General features: G+C 36.3%; 2 protein-coding genes across 4 annotated transcripts in view; both read right to left on the bottom strand.

Moving 5' to 3' along the window:
- The window catches only part of LOC142343136 (charged multivesicular body protein 2a-like), a 257,000-nt gene that overhangs the window by 153,347 nt on the left and 85,697 nt on the right, over positions 1 to 17,956 (bottom strand). The window lies entirely within an intron of this gene.
- Positions 1 to 17,956, bottom strand: part of LOC142342344 (protein regulator of cytokinesis 1-like) — a 51,322-nt gene that overhangs the window by 14,285 nt on the left and 19,081 nt on the right. The window contains exons 3-4 of the mRNA XM_075393643.1: positions 2,096 to 2,763; positions 1,095 to 1,338 (exon numbers count right to left, since the gene is read on the bottom strand). Coding sequence (XP_075249758.1) covers positions 1,095 to 1,338; positions 2,096 to 2,763 — 912 coding nt within the window. The remainder of the gene's footprint in view (positions 1 to 1,094; positions 1,339 to 2,095; positions 2,764 to 17,956) is intronic.

Here is a 17,956-nt window from a genome sequence, read left to right as displayed (position 1 = left end):
GCTATTAAAAAAACTGAAGTATCCAAAGTCCCTGAAGTTGCACAACCCAGACAATTGCTTTTCGACCCAGACAATACATCAAAACTCCGCACCTGAACAAAAATTCCGTTTAAAAGCAGAATATTCGTCGAAACATTGTTTTCGCACTCTTATTTGAAAGCAGATATAAATGTCTTTACAACTAAACAATTCTAACATTTATCCTTTTTTCGCATTCTTCACTGTGTCGGCGTGACAAAAACAGTTAAATAACCGCTCGATTGACTCCAAAGACCATCAAGATATGTGAACAGATGTTAAAAATATGTGCAGAAAACATAGAACTAAAAAACAGAGGAAAAGTCACACCTGGCCTAAAACTCTCTCAAAAACCCGAATATTTGTTGAAACATTATTTTCTTCAGAACAAAAAAAACCAAAGGTAACATGTCCCCTCTTAGATTACATCTAAAACATTCTGTTTTGCAGCTACAACAATAGCCAGTATATTTGCATCCGTTCAAACATAAACCGACTGACGTCAGATGAATTGCTCTCGAAAGACAAGCGGGAGCAATTTAATTTAGAGGGGATGTGGCTTAGAAATCGTTTATGCGTGCAAAAAACTCCGACGCAACATGGGTTCGAACCCCGGTCCTCCAGGATGCCCATCCAACATCTTAACTGCTAAGCTACAATGGCTTAGGCTGTTTTTCGCTTACAATCGGTTCTGTATTAGCAGAAACTTTATTTCAGAAAGAGAGCGTCTTACATCACTCAAGAATTCAGGCGTGAAAAATTCAATCAAGATTTCAAAGAATGTTCCAGAACAAACGCGCAAAAACAGTCAAGCGAAAATTTAGCATAAAAATGATACAAAATTTGCTTCAAACTTCGTTCGAGAGCAATTAAAAACTTTGGAGATCAATACTATCCTTTGATATCGCTCCACTGCCATTAACACACCGTGAAAATGAAAACGAGACAAATGATTTTCAATCATTTAGCTTGCATCAATTTTCTACGCAAAAATTTTTCTCGGAAATTACCCAAAAACGGAGCTAGCGGTTCAAGCTGTACGTTATAATCATCATATCCATCTGAGTTAAAAAGACCTGATCTCCTGTTGTTTCTCTCTCTCTTTCTCCTCGTGTTTAGCTCTCTTGAGAGCCTCCTTCTCTTGACTCAACTCCTCTTTCTGCTGAGAGATGAAGTCCATTATCTGATGGTCGCACACGATGAAGGCTTCTGCCTCCTCCAACTCCCACTTGTCCACTGCCACTGTCAGTTTCTCCTCCAACTTGGGCAACTTCTTCTCAACCTCTCGTCGCTCCCGCTGCTCTTGAAGTAGGCCTTTACCTACAAGATACATCATCTAATCAGTTTCAACTTTTTCCTACGACTTACAACCTCATCTGTCATTTCAATTGCCAACAACTTTTCCAATGAATGCAGATATTTTCACAAATTAATGCCAAATTACTGTGCTGAATTTTGGCTATTTCGCCTGCTCCAATTCTACATTTCCTAATATGTGTTCAAGTGAACACTTAAAATGAAAAACGTAATGCACAAATGTCGGTCGAATTGCTCTCAAACGACTGGCGGGCTGTTGAATTAGTCAAAAGCTAGTGCGGCTCAGGGGGGCTAGATTTAGCTTAATCAAATGCAATTTTCTCACGCAAAATCAAAAAGTCAAGCGTGAAAAAGTCACTCAAGGAAAGCAAAAGAATGTTCTAGAACAAAGCGCAAAAACGGTCAAGCAAAAATTTGCATACAAAAAGACACATGCTTACAGTATTTGTTTCAAACTTCGTTGGAGAGCAATTAAAAACAGTTAACGATAACTCCTTTTGCGAGTAGTAGAAACCAAGATTACCTCAATATAGCTACAAACTTTTACCCTTTTACCGCAAGGCAGCGTCTTTGACAGACTCTCGTCAATTTTTAAAATGCCAGAACTTTGTGGCTTTTTAGCTTCTGGCATTGTAACTTCGGGCAACGCCGTCTTTCAGTTTGTTCAAAGTCATCATTTACTTTTCGTTGAACTGTTATTGATGGTTATCTCATTTGAATTGATTTAGTTTATAATCATTTACTTGTTAATGATCAATACCTCTGCCTCTAGCTAGAAGCCTCGCTGGATCGTTTGCCTTTCTCTCAATCTCCACATATTCAGACCAAACCTCATTGTACTGGTTGAACAAATCCAGAATTGGCCTGGACTTCTCGTACCTCTCCTTGGTTTTCTCCAGCTCTGCTTCGTGTAGTTCAAGTAATGTTTCCGAATAGTTAGTTGAGAAAAAGGGTTTGAACAGTTCTTGTTTCCTCTCTTCCGTAATGTACAGACACTGCCAATACTGCTCCAGCTCCCTTCGACAATTTGTAACAAACTTCTCAATGTTGCTCTTTCTCAATTCAAAACACTTCTCAAGTTCGTTTTCAAGAGCGACAAGGTCACTGGGTTTAGATGTAAGATGTCTGTGTAGAAACTGCTGCAACTGTAACATTTGCAGATCAAGTCTTGTGTACATGGACTCCAACTGTTCTCGGAGAGACCTAGATCTCTGCTCGAGTGCTTCTTTCTTTTGTGACAATTGCTCCTTGAGTCGTTGAAGGTCCTTTATGGATGCGAGGGTGAGTAGGTTTGAGACGTCACAGGACAAGAGATGTTTGGAAAGGGAGAGATCCTGCCATGACTCCTCTAACTCATTGTACAAAAGTTTGATGTCATTCATTAACTCCTCTGCTTGTGACACCCGCTCAATTTTGAGAAATTTCAATCTGAAACAAAATAGGCACAATTCTCCTTTCCTTGTCGTTCTCAAACATGCCATGTGCGCATCTTGCAGTGACCCTGCATCCAGTGTCAATGACGTGCAGTTATCTTATTGTAGTCACTACAATCACCGTGCCATTTAGTTATTTACGTTTAGCATTGGTAGCGAATAAAGCTACAGATGAAAATGACAAGAGCAGTGAAAAAAAGAATGACAGAGTTGCCTCTTGCTTTGCTGATAACGTACTTAGATGACATAAATTAAACTGTTGCATCAAACCTATTTTGTACTGATAATACTTATTACTCATAACAATATTACACAGCAATGAACAATTACCCAGATAAGATACGTCGAAACAAGATGAATATGACAAATAGCTTTCTCCTATTTCGACGCTAACGCTTTTATAACAAATAATGACGCCAAGGCTTTTATACAGACTTTTCAGTGTGTACTTCAAAACAATTTTCAAATTGAACTTGGTGCTGGAAAATAATTTGGAAGTTGGAAGTTTGTGCTGGAAAACAATTGATCATCCACGATTGGAAAACAATTGAATTTCACGAATAATATTGAGCAGCAATACGTTGACGATGCAAAAGGACCGCTATTGCTTGTCATTAAATCAAAACATCGGTTATAGAATGGTCGCCAGGTGAAGGGGTTGACAGGGTTAGTGTGGAGGGGCTAGGGGTGACTGAGAAGGGGAGACAAACTGTTAAGATAAAAACCACTCTTCACACCATGAATTTATGTCTCAAAACGTTTCCGTGAATCGCATACGATAATATTAAGGCATAAGGCTCTAAGACAGTTGCTCAGCCTTTTAATGCTCTCCGATCTTTACTTATTTACCACATTTTTGAGAACGAAAAGTTAAAAACGTCAGAAGAAAGACTGGTCAGGCGAAAAGACCGCACGACTAATATAATTGCTACAAGCTTTGTTTGCGAGCAATTAAAACTTCTTTCAAATAATATTCAATCAATTTCTATACAGTTACGTACCCAGGCAGACCAGTCAGTTCGCTGATTAAGGATTGGTAGTCATTTTGATATTAGAGTTTCGTTAGAATCATACAGCTCTTTTCTGTTATTGCCCCCCAGCCTTACATAGCCAGTCTATTTGCACCCCCCAAATGTGTACTTTTTGGTCCCTAGAGATCCCTTATTTTAGTCATTATAAATTGCCGGCACCGGTAGACGAATGGATGAATTTTGTTTCCGGTTGTCAAAAAAATTCGTGCCATAAAGCTATTCCCGTGAAAGAAAAGCGCAAAAATATTAAAAGCACGCACTATTCTTTGTCTGCTTACATTTGTCTGAAAAGTTCAATTACCTTATACGTCTTAATTTCAAAACTTCGCTGCTTAATTAAATTGTAAATGCCGTTTGTATATAATTGTATATGTAAGTATGCAAATGGACGTGTGCGTGTGTGTGTGTGGGGGGGGGGGGGGCAATAACAGAAAAGAGCTAATCATACTAAACCAACCAAGTTTCAGTTTTCCTCTTATTTAATCGCATCAGGAAAAAATTCCCAAAAATATACAGCGAGAAAAATTCAGTCCCCAGACGGCTGTGTTTAAGATCTTTATATACCTTCAACTTAAAAGTAATTTGACAATTTCAAGTTATCAGCAATTAGGAAAACTTGATTGTCTTAGCTTCAGAAATCAGCAGTATAAGCCATTTCGATGAGAAAACAAGATAGGGCTAGACATGGAAAGAGCAACAGACAAAAGAAATCTAAGCAGAGAAGAATCAAGACAAGATCATGATTGTTTATATGGATCTTTTCAATAATCCCCCCCCCCCTTTGGTACCTAGTAGAGAATCGCCACCCCTTCTGTGCTATACTTTACCACGATATTACTTGGCCTACAGTTTAGATAGTCGAATAATAGTTTAAGCGCAATTGCGGACCGCTGTTCATGGCCATGCCTCATGAGCTGTGGGATGTAATCCGAAAATCGCGGGTCGGTTATCGCGGCGAAGCGGCCAGTCGGAAATTCTTTTCGCTTTGTATTCCAATTCGGCTAGTTGCCATACCATGGCGTATTTTATTCTATTCAATTTAACATAGTGTGTGCATGCGTGGAACGTTATTAGTCGTCTCTGATTGGTTAATAAATGGCTCCCTTGAATTTATTCAAGAATAGTCCCCCTTTTGCAAAAGGGGGGCAATTGTTGAAAAGATCCGTTTATATCTTTAGTTCGCTTGATCTTTCATAGAAGACTTAAAAATAAATCAGGAGGGCTACAGTTTCAAAATTTAGCGTTTGTTTCTTATGTTCTCTTGACTAAGTAGGGTAAGTAACTAATTATTTGCCATTTTTAAGGTTTTTTTTGGTTTACCTGTGTTTTCACATTTTTGTATACTTAAAATTAGGCTACGTAATGTGCGTTTGCACAATATTCCAGCCCCCACTTATCCAAATTCTTGGCCCAAATATCCACCAAAAGGAGCAGAAATTTCAGTCTGGTTATTTGTATTCACTACAATGAACAAAATTGAAGCGAGTAAAATATTTCAGATTTAGCTGATAAAAAATGATAAAAATTTTAGAGCACAACAAAACAATGATTGGGTCAAGTTAACTTCTAATTTTGTTGAACAACAGAAATGAGATTCTGAATTCAACTTCTATCTAATTTTCTAACAAAACTTCAAATAAAATTTAGGTCCCTCGTGGAAAAAGACATCTGACAAACAAGCTTGGTTCACCGTACTCCATTCATTTTTATTTTGCAAGATTTCTAAGTGCACTGAAAAAACATTTCAATCACTCGGCCAAAAACAAACACAGAGCGCGGCAACAAATGGCGACAAGAATACGAATTCAACAGCAGTGTCCGAATTCAGCGAAAAACTTGTTCTTTGACTTCATTAGTGATCCAAGGAGCATAGCAAAAATTGAGGAAGGACAAATGATCAGAAAAGAATACGAGAACAAGATCCGAATTAAACTAAGAAAAGAGTAGTAGTAGGTGAGCAGACCTGGGGGGGGGGGGTAAAAGGACGTACCTATGTATAAAGATTACCTATAGCCTATTTTCATCAATTTTCCAAAGACGTACCTAAAAAAGAGAGTGAGAACAATAGACCTGTCATCTTATCGTAATTACCCAGGGGTAATTATCTTAATTACCCCAGGGAAATGCATCCGCTCTAATGCACTTCAGCTAATCTTATCTACTTAACCTTTTTTGAAAGGAAATAATTATTTTTGTTTTTTTTTTTAATTTTCTATTTTTCAACTTTTCAATTTTTGAAGATTTTTATGTAAATTTTTTTATTTTAAATTTATTTTTTTTTAAATTTAATTAAATCAATTTTGGTTGAAAAATGTCGTTTTTTACGTAAGGTTTTCGATGAAAAATGCATAATTTGAAATTCTCTTTTTTTTTCCATTTGTTAGTTTTCGAAAAAAAAATAGTTTTCATTTTTTTTCGAATTTTTGAGTTTAATTTAAAAAAATAATTATTTTTACAGAAATGTTAATTTTTTTAGAATACTTCTTATTTAAAAAAGTTGTTTTTTACATAAGGTTTGTAACAAAAAATGCAGATTTTTATGTTTTTTATTTTTCTATTTTATCATTTTTCAGTTTTTGAAGTTTTTTTCATGTAAATTTTTATTTTTTTTTTGAAAAGAATCGTTTTACTTTAAATAAATGTCTTTCAAAAATGTCGTTTTTTACATAAGGTTTTTAGCAAAAAATGCAGATTTTGATGTTTTTTATTTTTCTATTTTTCCATTTTTCAGTTTTTGAAGTTTTTTTAATGTAATTTTTTTTTGAAAAAAAAATCGTTTTACTTAAAATAATTTTCTTTCAAAAATGCCTTTTTTTAAATGAGGTTTTTAACAGAAAATGCAAAAATTGCGGTTTTTGATTTTTCTTTTATTCGATTTTTCAATTTTTGAAGTTTTTTATGTAAAAGTTTTATATTAATTTTTTTTTTGAAAAATGTTTTAATATAATAAATTTTTTTAACCAATCATATCATTCAAATAATCTATGTTAAAATAAGCTAGGACCGATAAACTCTGTTCATTTCGTTTTTTGTCTCAGTTGAATATCAGTGGTCTTAAAAAATGCAAAACACTCCAACACTTCCTTTACTTCCTTCAACATCTTTTCTTTCGACATTTCATTCTGATTTAGATTTCGTTCCCAACAAAGAGGAATCGAAATTTAGAACAACAGTAACTGATAACAACATCGAATTATCCTTTGAGGTGGATTGCACAAGAGTAACAATAAAAACACAGACTACTAGCTTAACACTTCCGAAAGATTTGTGGAGAACTTTAGAGGCTGCTAGACATCATAACCTCCACTTAGCCGAAGAAAAAGTCAACAATTCAGTACTTTCTCTCCCCACTTATTTTCAAGCCGTTGAGAGAATTCGAAAAGAACAAGGATTTCATCCACTGAAAGACTGCAAAGGTATTTTGTTCCCGTACTCTCGTGATATAAATCACTACGGTGTATGGTGGGTAGAAGACATGTTCTCCAAACATGCTGATACATTTTCTACAAAACCACAAATCTTCGATCTACCCAATTTCCAAGACCTCATTCTTCCTCCTATCCAGGAAAATGACAATGATGAGAACCAATCACTTCATCAAAATGTTCCTTTCTCGAACTACAAGTGTTCTCCAATATAGGTCTTAACAGTTGCTTGTGTTCACTGATAAATTCTCCCTCACGTGACATCAATTGTCACGTCACGTTATGTTACTAAAAATAGAAATGACATAACTATTACGTCATGATGAACACTCAAATCTCATTGGTTACGACTGCTTTTACATGATCTCATTGGTTACGAAGTCGCAATAATTCTCGTTCTTACTAAAATTTTATTGGTTCGATTTATAAAGCTCTTTCTTGAAGATAATTCAATCATTTGTTGCTTTTCGTTTTCATTATTCAGTTACCTTATTTATTCAATTCTTCCTTTCTTGCCTTAAAAACTCATCTTTTACTTACTTCAAACGCCACAAATGGATCAAAGTTCAGTCTCAGCTGACAGCAAAAAACGCTACGCCTTCCCCTTACGCAAACGAAACCATAAGGGAAAACCAGTTATTCCTTCTTCCCAGTTTGATTATCATAATGAAAGCATATATTCTTTGTATAATGATATCAACGTGAAAGTTGAGGACACTGAATCCAAACCAAATGAGGATCGCCAAGGAAACAACAACCTTTGGTCTTTCCAAGAATACAGCAACCGGAAATTTCAAATAAGCATCCCAGAGGAGACTATCAACACAAGCTCGAATTGGACCCGCTTGAAAGTCTTTCGCAAAAATGTCGAAGGTGAATTTGTTCTACATCAGTTTCTGATGCTGTCGGTCTGGGAATTGAAAATTTTCTTTCAAAAATTACCTGAGATGTTAAAAGAAGCACTACAATTTGAACCCTCAGAAGTTACTGCAAAGTTGATGATTGACGAAACTTTGTTCTAGCCAACTGATGTGGAGGAAAAAGCAAAATTCGATGTGTTCTGGGAATTGAGTGAGACTGCTAGGCGAAAAGTATGTGTGACCAGAACATTTTACCAAGATGATCCGAATCGATGTTATTTCACCATCAAGCTCTTCACTCGAGGGACTGAAAAGGACAGTTTTAGAAGGAAATGCTTCCTTTCTGTCAGAATTGGGGAGTTGCAGAAAATAAATCGAATGAGCAATGAAATTATTTCAGTGCTGAACAAAGTCAAAAACCAGACAAAAAATCGCAAAGTGCATAGAAGTAATTGTAAATTTTTATAATGTATGTGATGTCTGTATTTATTCACTTTCTGAATTAAATTCTTTCAGAACAGTTGCTTGATATGAATATTGAGGAAATTGTAGAGTTCGAAAAAGAAATCAGTCAACTTTTTGTTGGAAATACAAAAAGGAAAAATTATTTTTTGGCTGTCTGTCGAAGTTTTGACAAAAATGTAGATCTAGATAAAATCAACAGAGAAGATCCCTTTGGAGGACTAATAGGGGTTGGCGATTCAAGGTTAGAAAAACTTTTGAATTGGTCGAAAATTTTTCGTTTACATGCCACATTTCATGATGCAACGGGATACCTGAAAACAAATCTAAATATTGGTCCTGTTACATGGTTCATTCCTTAATTCAAAATTAAACTTTTGTTTCTTGGGACATATAACAGGTCTAGCATAATGTTGTTTTCTGAAATTGTCACCACGATTCCATTTAATCGAAGTGTGAATCATTATTTCCTAATCACGAACAAAAATCAGTTGCACTCTAATGACAGATCATAACAACCACGCAGCTGACTTTATTTTCGATAATAACAATCAAGAGCGACCTCCTTGGAAAATTTGTGGACGCACTTGCTCTCGAACAGCTTTTTTGTCAATATTCCAGTGCTTAGTTGTATTAATACTTCTTCTTTTTTCAATTATCAACCATATTTTTGCCAGAACTTGTGACGAACGAACAGTTTGGTTGCTATTCTTTCAAGTGCTGTTGGTTACATACTTCCTAATCCCAGAGCATAAAATGAACAAGATTATATCAACAAAGGAACGCATTCTGATGTATCTTTTTGGTCCTTCCGGATCTGGGAAAACTGTTTTCATTAATGATATGCTACAAAAGAAAACTTTTCAACCCACGTTTGATCGAATTTTATACTTCTATAAGCACTTTCAGACAATTTACGATACAATGATGCAATCAATTGCAGGCATAGAATTCATTCAGGGTGTTGATTTTGAATTAATTGATAACTTACCAGCTGACGGCACAAAATATTTACTTATATTCGATGACTCATTAGACATTCTTTCCAAGTCGGAAAATTCAACGAAATTGCGACAGCCGGTAGACATCGAAATTTAAATTGTGTTTATATCAAACATAATATCTTCCACAAAAATAAAACTGGACGTGATGCCGAGCTTCAGACTACTCACATTGTTTTGTTCAAATCACCCAGAGATGTGCAGATAATTGATATATTGGGAAGACAACTGGGTCTGGGAAAACAACTAAAACAATGGTATGATGACGCTACACAAGAACCATATGGGCATCTTATGATAGATTTGAGACCATCTACACCTGATTTGTTAAGATATTGTTCAAATGTAACTTCGTTTCCTTCAGAATTCTTCGTACCGAACAGTCGTGCTCGTATTAGTGATATTAATGATAAACGCACAGAATTATTATACTCTGAAGCTCTTTCGGAATCTCAACAAGAAATTTCAACCAGCTTTCCTTCTACATTGTCCTATGGAATTCATCAGATTTCTCTGTGAGCGTATTGTAAACTTGATTAAAGGAAACCTCACAGGATTAAGAAGAAATCAGTTCACTCGCTTCCAAAAACAACTTAGAAAGCTCACATCAAAATCAACAACCCTAAGTTCCAGAAGACTTATATTGGGCTCAAAAGCTGGAATAACAATATTAAGTTATATATACCAACCTTGTATGAACAAATTTTCAACTTTCTTCAATGAGTGAGGTCAAAAAGTTTGTTCTTGTTCCAAAAGAACTGTGGGAGACCAGAAAAAGGAAACCATCGGAACCCTACAGCGAGATATATAAAGAAGAAACAGTTTTCCCAGTTATCAAAAAAGTGAAAGAAGAACGTTCCGAAGAAACCAATTGTCCACCTAAAGAACTTAAGACAGACCTGGAATTTCACTATAAGAACTATCCTGAGACATTGAAAACTTTGAAAGAGATATACGAAAACAAACGGTTGAAAATTTCACTTTCCAATACAATTATTGTCGACAACGTTGACACGGGAGTTGACATAAAAACATTCCTTCATTCAATTAAATTGAAGAACGCTCCAGTTGATCCAAACTATTTCCTAATTCTTAAAGTTCTAAATCTGAGACCACATCTGGTTAAAAACAACATTTTGAGGACACAATATGGCTCAGACTGGTTCAATTACAGTTTCAGATAGAATCAAATTGCAGAAGTTGTATAACGAGAGGGGACCAGCAGCTTTCGGTTCTATCAACAACTTAACAAAAGCAAGTGGACTCAGCCGCGAGAGAGTTACAGAATTTTTACAGTCAAGAGACTCGTATACGAAATACAAAGGAATCAGACGAAAATTTCCCCGGCTAAATGCGCATGCTCGCTATAGTGATGAGATTTGGTGCTTGGATCTTGCGCAAATGGATAAACTATCACGATGGAATCGAGGTATCAACTTTTTACTCGTTACTGTAGATGTTTTTTCTCGATACCTGCGAGTAGAACCATTACGGAGAAAAGGAGCAGAGGCCGTGAAAGCAGCTTTTATCAAAATGTGTTCGAAAAAGAACTCAATTTCCCAAAAAAATTATGGCTAGATCAGGGAAAAGAGTTTTTCGGAGATATGGCCAATTTCTGCGAGGACGTGGGAATCAAATATTATCACACTTATAGTGAAACGAAAGTAGCTTTTGGCGAGAGAGCTATACGAACCCTTAAAAACTTAATTTACCGCTACCTGGAACAAAACGACACATTAACCTATATCAAAGAACTGCAAATGTTTGTTGACGTCATTAACTCAGGAATCAATCGGAATATTGGGTTGGTTCCCAAAGATGTAGTGAATGCTGACTTTTTGACTGTCATGTACAAGCGAATGAAGCTACGAAAAAAATACAAAGCCCAAGTTTCAAGTAGGAGATAAAGTTAGGTTGGCATTAGCAGAGGGCAAATTTCAGAAAGGATATAAACCTCACTATACACATGAAATTTTCCTAGTTCGAAAAATAAACACTTTAGCGCCCTTCCCGACATATTTTGTTGTTGATCAGAAAGGTGAAAACATTGATGGAATCTTTTATGAACAAGAATTGTCAAAAGTTGCATAATCATTTTTCAATTAGTCGCGCTAGAAAATGGACGGTTACAATCTACCTTATTTTGAAGGAAATCCTCGTCAGAGGGGGCGTGGCTTTGGAGCCTTGGCTAGAACAATCGCTAGGACAACTCTTCCCATTCTCAAGAAATACGTTTTACCTGCAGCAAAAAAAATTGGACGAGATGTAATCGAGTCAGCAATTCCCGAAATTGGTGGTGCTTTATCAGGACAGACTTCGATTAAAAAAGCAGTAAAGACTGCAAAATCAACAATACAGAAACAAGTTGGTGGTGGTATGAAAAAGAGGAAAAACACTAGACAAAGTGTTACTCGACAAAAAATTCGCAAAGACTTTTGAAGAAACTTGAATAATCATTTTCTCAAACAAACGTCACACAGAACAGTCAAATGAATTCGTTTTATCTAGAATTAGTTTCCAACGCTTCCTCTCAAGTTTACCCTCAAAATGCAATGGCTTCGTTCACCAATTTTCTTCCCGACAAAATTGAACTGGATGGATCATGGGAAGTAGCTTTAGTCGAAGTATCATATCCCGGTATATGTTATAACATTGAAGGAGGATTGATGACATTTCACTATGATGAGAAATTTAAGCATGTATTCGCTATTCCACCAGCAGTTTTTAACTCTATGGACGAATTTGCGAAGAGTCTTACAGATATACCCAAAAAAACACGACATCCCAAAAACTTAGATCCTCAATTTTCTATCAACATCGACAAAAAAATTCGTAGACTAACTTTTTGCAATAGATGATCTCAAAATGTATCCTTCAGCAAAGGTTTGGCTGCTAACTTGGGCGTTGAAGCTGACAAACCTGTTATGCCACCTGATTCGAAAGGATCATACAACACCAAGTCCGGGGCAACGGCAGATCTCCCTTTTGATATTACTGGAACACATACAATTTTACTCTACTTGGATATAGTTGAACCCAATTCAGTCGGTGATGTGAAATGTCCTCTTCTATGCTCCTTCCCATTCAAACATCGAGATAACAATGAGATTTTTAAGAGATCTCAGGTTCTGAGTTATCGCAGTTTCGAACACTTGAGATTCCATAAAGTAATCAAATCCAACTTCCACAGTATCCATGTAGAAATAAGAAACGCTGCTGGGCACCTTGTTCCCTTCTTCCCTATTGGTAAAGTTCAACTTACGTTATTATTCCAGAAAAAATCTTGATCATTTCCTCAATTATCATTATAAAAAACGGTCGGCTAAAATGCAAATGAATTCCTTGTCTCACTCTATGCTAGACTTTTTTGGGAAAGTTCCAATTCTAGACCCCATTCTTTGGTCTAATGAACAGCAAATATTTCCAACAAATTCCTTAAACGAGTCAACAATCGAATTTCAATTGGAAACTGATCGTAATATTTTTACCGACTTGCGCTCTACTCGATTATTCATCAGAGGAAGGGTTATTAAAGGAGATCGAACACGTTTAGAAAATGCCGAAGAAACATTATTGGTAAACAATGCTCTTCATTCTTTTTTCTCTAATTGCGAAGTATATCTTAACAATGAACAAGTTCACAGTGCCAATTCTCTTTATGCTCATCAAGCTTTTGTCTCTGCTGAATTTTCAGAGACAAAATGAACGAAGGAAAGCTTATCTCAATGCTAAGGGTATCGATACGAGATTGAGCCAAACGATTTTACAAAAAGAGCATTTACAGATACTGTTTTTAAAAAGGATAAAGATGATTTTACTTTTTACGGTCCATTAGCAATAGGTCTATTTGCTTGTGAAACTTTACTTCTCCCAAATGTCAACCTCAGACTGAAATTGATCCGGTCATCTCCAGCGTTCTATATGATCGATACTGGTGGGCTGAACTCTGAGGCTACAATTTTGGAAGCTTGCCTTTTTACTAGACAGGTAGCAATCTCAGATAACTGGATGAGAAGTTTCAAAAGCAGACTGCTGCGAGAACCTGCCATATTTTTCTATAATGAAGAACTTCCAAAAACGTTTATCATTCCAGCTGGACAGAATCAGTTTATACAAGAAAATATATTTTCAAACAAGCCAATTCGAATGATTGATATTGCTATGAATCTGAATAATGAGTTCAGTGGAACATACAACACGAATCCGTTCCATTTTCGTAAATTTGGTCTTCGACAAGTTAAAATTGTGCGTGGGAATCAAACTATAGTTAACTTGCAAACGGAAAATCATGTGAGAGCTTATGCTGAAACGATGAAAGCACTCAAATTTGATGATGACGGTCCTAACATTCAATACAAGGATTTTGAAAACCATTTTCATTTATTTTTCGATCTTACTTCAACACAGGAGGCCAATGTCGAAATGCATTTTCCTGATGTAGTTGGAGCAGGAATTCGTTTAGAGCTCTACTTTGCTAACAATTTGGCTAATACTGTAGAATTATTTGTTAGTGGTGAACGTATAAGTTCAATTGCAATTGATAAGGAGGGATCAGTTACTAAAAATGGATAATCAACAGCTCTTACATGTTGTCAACAGGTTCCCACACCTAAAGTTCAAATATCTTGGTTCCTTCCCAGCAGATCTTCGACCAAAAAAATTACCTACAAACACGTTTTTTATAATCAACACAGATCCATCTACTCAACCGGGCTCGCACTGGATTTTGCCAGCCAATAAAAATGGAAAGTTGTTCTACGGTGATTCGATGGGAGAAGTTTTGGAAAAATATGGCATCAGGACAAAAGCAAACTTTGGTTCATTAGTACAGGAAAACCTCCAAGATTCAGAATTGTGTGGTTTATATGCTAATTATTTTGCACATGTGTTATTTTCTAAAGTCTCGTCTAAATATTTAAATGATTTTCATATTTTGAAGTTCTTTGCTTATGTTTTTTAAGTTTTGACAACCAAAATCTTTAATTGTTTAAACATTAATCCGTATAATGATGCAAATGGTTTTCATAACATTTTTTTAAAAAATTGTAAATTTTGTACTTAATTATTTGTATGTGTATTTGTATCTAATTTAGTTATTTTATACAATGATTTTTTTTTCAAAAGACATTTTGTATGGTAAACAGTGAATTAAAAAAGATATAAAACGAAAGAAGGCTAAAAATTTACAAAATCTAAAGAAAATGACTTATATCTAAAGGAGTAGTGTGAATTCCGTCTTCACAGACTTTACGCTTGGGATAAAAGTATGACAGTCCCACTTTTTTGAGTTCATATGTGCATACTTTCTTATTGTCGACTACGCGAAATCCCGTTCGTTGAATATACTCGCTCCTCATCAAACATTACTTTTCTGTATTTGGCTAAGGGTTCCTCGATGTTGTTTTTGTTGAGCTCCTTACTGGATAATTTTACATTATCTGATTAATCATCGTAGCAGCAATAAGTTTTTGAGCACAAAGCAATCATTTCTGAGCATCTAAATTCTTCTTTGAACAAGCCTGGAATTCTCTTGTCAAAATTCGCATGCTTGTTGCAACATTCACGTGGGAAAAAGTTGCTGCATGAGTTTGCTGCAAAATTATCACTGCAGTCGCTCTGTCTCATCCAGTACCACAATGATTGCATTTCTGGTCGAATGATTTTGTCAAGTCTTTCCTCACTAAGCACCATGTACAGACTGTCGGTATCCATTTCAATGAGTTCGTACTTATTTTTGTCGCAGAAAGTGGAGAAGAAATTGTACTTGAGTTGTAACATTGTAAGTTTAGCGTACTGCAGAATAAAAAAGCCAACAATTATTGGTTCCTTGTGCTCGATACGTGTTTTGCTCATTTCTACCTCATAAATTTCTTCTGGTAGTTCATTCATAGTCTTGAAAAATCTGTTGTTGATAATCTTATCAACTTGCGGCCCCTTGACATATTTTGTGGTCGTATGCCGGCTACGATCCATTATCTGATACCCGTATGAACTGTTACCTATCAATTTCATAGTTTCAGCAACGACTGTTGAGTCTTTGTTTCGGTCTATTTCGCGGCGAGCATCAACAACGTTTTGCACAAAGGACTGGAAGCAGCGGCGGGGAGTGTATTGTAGGAACCAAAAAACGTCTCTTAGAATCACTCCTTTTTCCAGATAAAATAACAGAAGTGGAGTAATAATTGGTCCTCTGTCAAGCTTGAAACTAGAAATGAGCATTTTTCTTGGTTTTGACAATAACTTGTGTCGCTCAGCAAATTCTTTCATATGGACCCCAATGTTGTCTCGTCCAACTTCAAAATTCTTAAAAATAGGAGGAAAGTCTTCAAAGTAAGGGTACAAGTGTTCGGGGACTTCAAGGCTGCAATCGACCACTCCAAACAAATCTCCTCGTTTTATTTTTTCAATAAGAGCATTTTTAGAAAGGGGTGGTTGAAATGGATATTTCTTGTTGACGAACTCCTTTACTTCATTTATGTTTTCCCTCCTCCACTGTTTCCACTGACAAATTTCAACAACTGTGTATCCTAATCCCTGCAGATACTCTCTTCGATCACTATCTTCGTTCCCGTGTCTTTAATCCGTTCTCTATATCTTCAAATAACAGCGGCTTTTCCTCCTGACAGGGACAAAAGTGAAAGTAGCATCCCATTGCCTCAAACACTGTGTTGCAATGAGAGCAGAAGCCATCGACGAGATAAGTTCCAACTTTTTGCTGTTTTTTGTGACTGAACTGTGACTGTATTAAACATTCTGGACGAGTGCTCTGCAAGTATTCGATTACCTGCTGCTCAAACAAACTCCTCCAATTCCTTTTTGGGTGAATCTTTGCAGTGTCGTCATTGAACTCCCATTTTGTGTAGAGTCCCGTTGGCATTTCCCTGGTCATTGAGAATGGGTAGAGCTGACTCGCATCAATGCCCACAATAGACTTGCACACATTTTCGGACTCTCTAATCTTTGTTTCGCCAACTTTTGCATATCTGGTGAAGATAGTCGAGGGTCCTCCTGTCAGCCAATTTCTGATATAGTTATCATATTCCTTGTCTTGCTCGCAGAATGGGAAAAATACAGCATCTGTTGATGAATGGAGAAATCCGTTTGCCAAGTTGGGAAGCGTATAGCCCAGTTTCAACATATCAATTTGTTTTGAGTGGTAGAATTGAATCATCTTTGTCATCGCATCAAGAGTGGGCACGACCTCTTTGTTGTTATACCACTTGAGAAAATCACGAAAAGTGTTCATGTTCTCCTTTTCCCAAATGTTTTGAAGTTCCCGGTAGTTCTCTTCTGCATTTTTGGGAACTGTTTTTAATTTCAGCTTCTTTAAAGCTTCCTTTTCTTCAATTCCCCTTTTTTGCAATCCATGAACTTATCGTAATCGACTGACAAGACGTTATGGTTTTTCAACTTACTCCAGAAACTTTCAATTGGTGGCAGTTGGGACTCATTCATTTTTTCAGCACTGTCAAACCACTCATAAGGGAAAAACCCTTCTCTTCACTGGCTCCATACGCTTTCAGAAAATTATCCAGAGTTGTAACTCCTCCCAGGAAGTTAAGAATGTCCAGAAATTGCAAGCCAAGAAAGTTCATTCCAATATATTTGTTCCCCGTACGAATCACTTTGGGAACAACGTTTTTCTCGATTAACAGATGATGCAGAAGATATTCTTTAATCAGGTTCAAATCATACCGAGAGGTATTAAACCCGAAAACAGGAATGGTGCTGTAATAGTTCTCAAAGTCTTGTCTCAATTTTGATATCTTGAGCTCGCACCTCAGTCTCCTAATTTCAAGTTCTTCATCCTCTTCGTCGGGTTCAGCTTCGTTGTCAAATAAGTCTTCCACTCCAGTGGGTACCTGCTTGTCTTTCACTGTAACCAATTGTCGAACTGCCCAATACTTTTCTTCCAGTTCCAGAACGAAAGCATTGAATTTTTCCCTCATTATAAGTGTGCGTTTTTCTGCTATATTAGTCAAGCTGGATACAAAATCACGGATTAGTTGATACGGATCTTCGTTGCAAATGAATATTGGGTCTTTAAGTAGGTTGGAAGCTATCGAAACGCTAATGGGAACATGTTTTCCAATCCACGAAGTCAAATCAGTGTTTCTGAGTGTATTGTCGGGGACGGTTATTGACTCAAAATCAAATACAATAAGATGAGAAAAAGCCGGAGTTCTTGTGGAACATTAATTTTAACGTCATCCAAACGATCAAAAATAGTTTCTGATAACTGATAGGCTCCTGTTGGATATTTGTGTTGCGTGTTTTCGGAGCAAGTTTGTATGTGCCTCATAAGATTTTTTGAGGAATTTGTTGATGTCCGCTGTCCAACAGATATGATTTTCATATTTCAGCAACGAAGTTGTCTTTGTGCGTTTCATCAAGGAGCGACGAGTTAGT

Source organism: Convolutriloba macropyga, chromosome 7, assembly GCF_964194025.1.
Source record: "Convolutriloba macropyga chromosome 7, txConMacr16.3, whole genome shotgun sequence".
Taxonomy (NCBI): domain Eukaryota; kingdom Metazoa; phylum Xenacoelomorpha; order Acoela; family Convolutidae; genus Convolutriloba; species Convolutriloba macropyga.
This window is presented reverse-complemented; position numbering and strand designations above follow the sequence as displayed.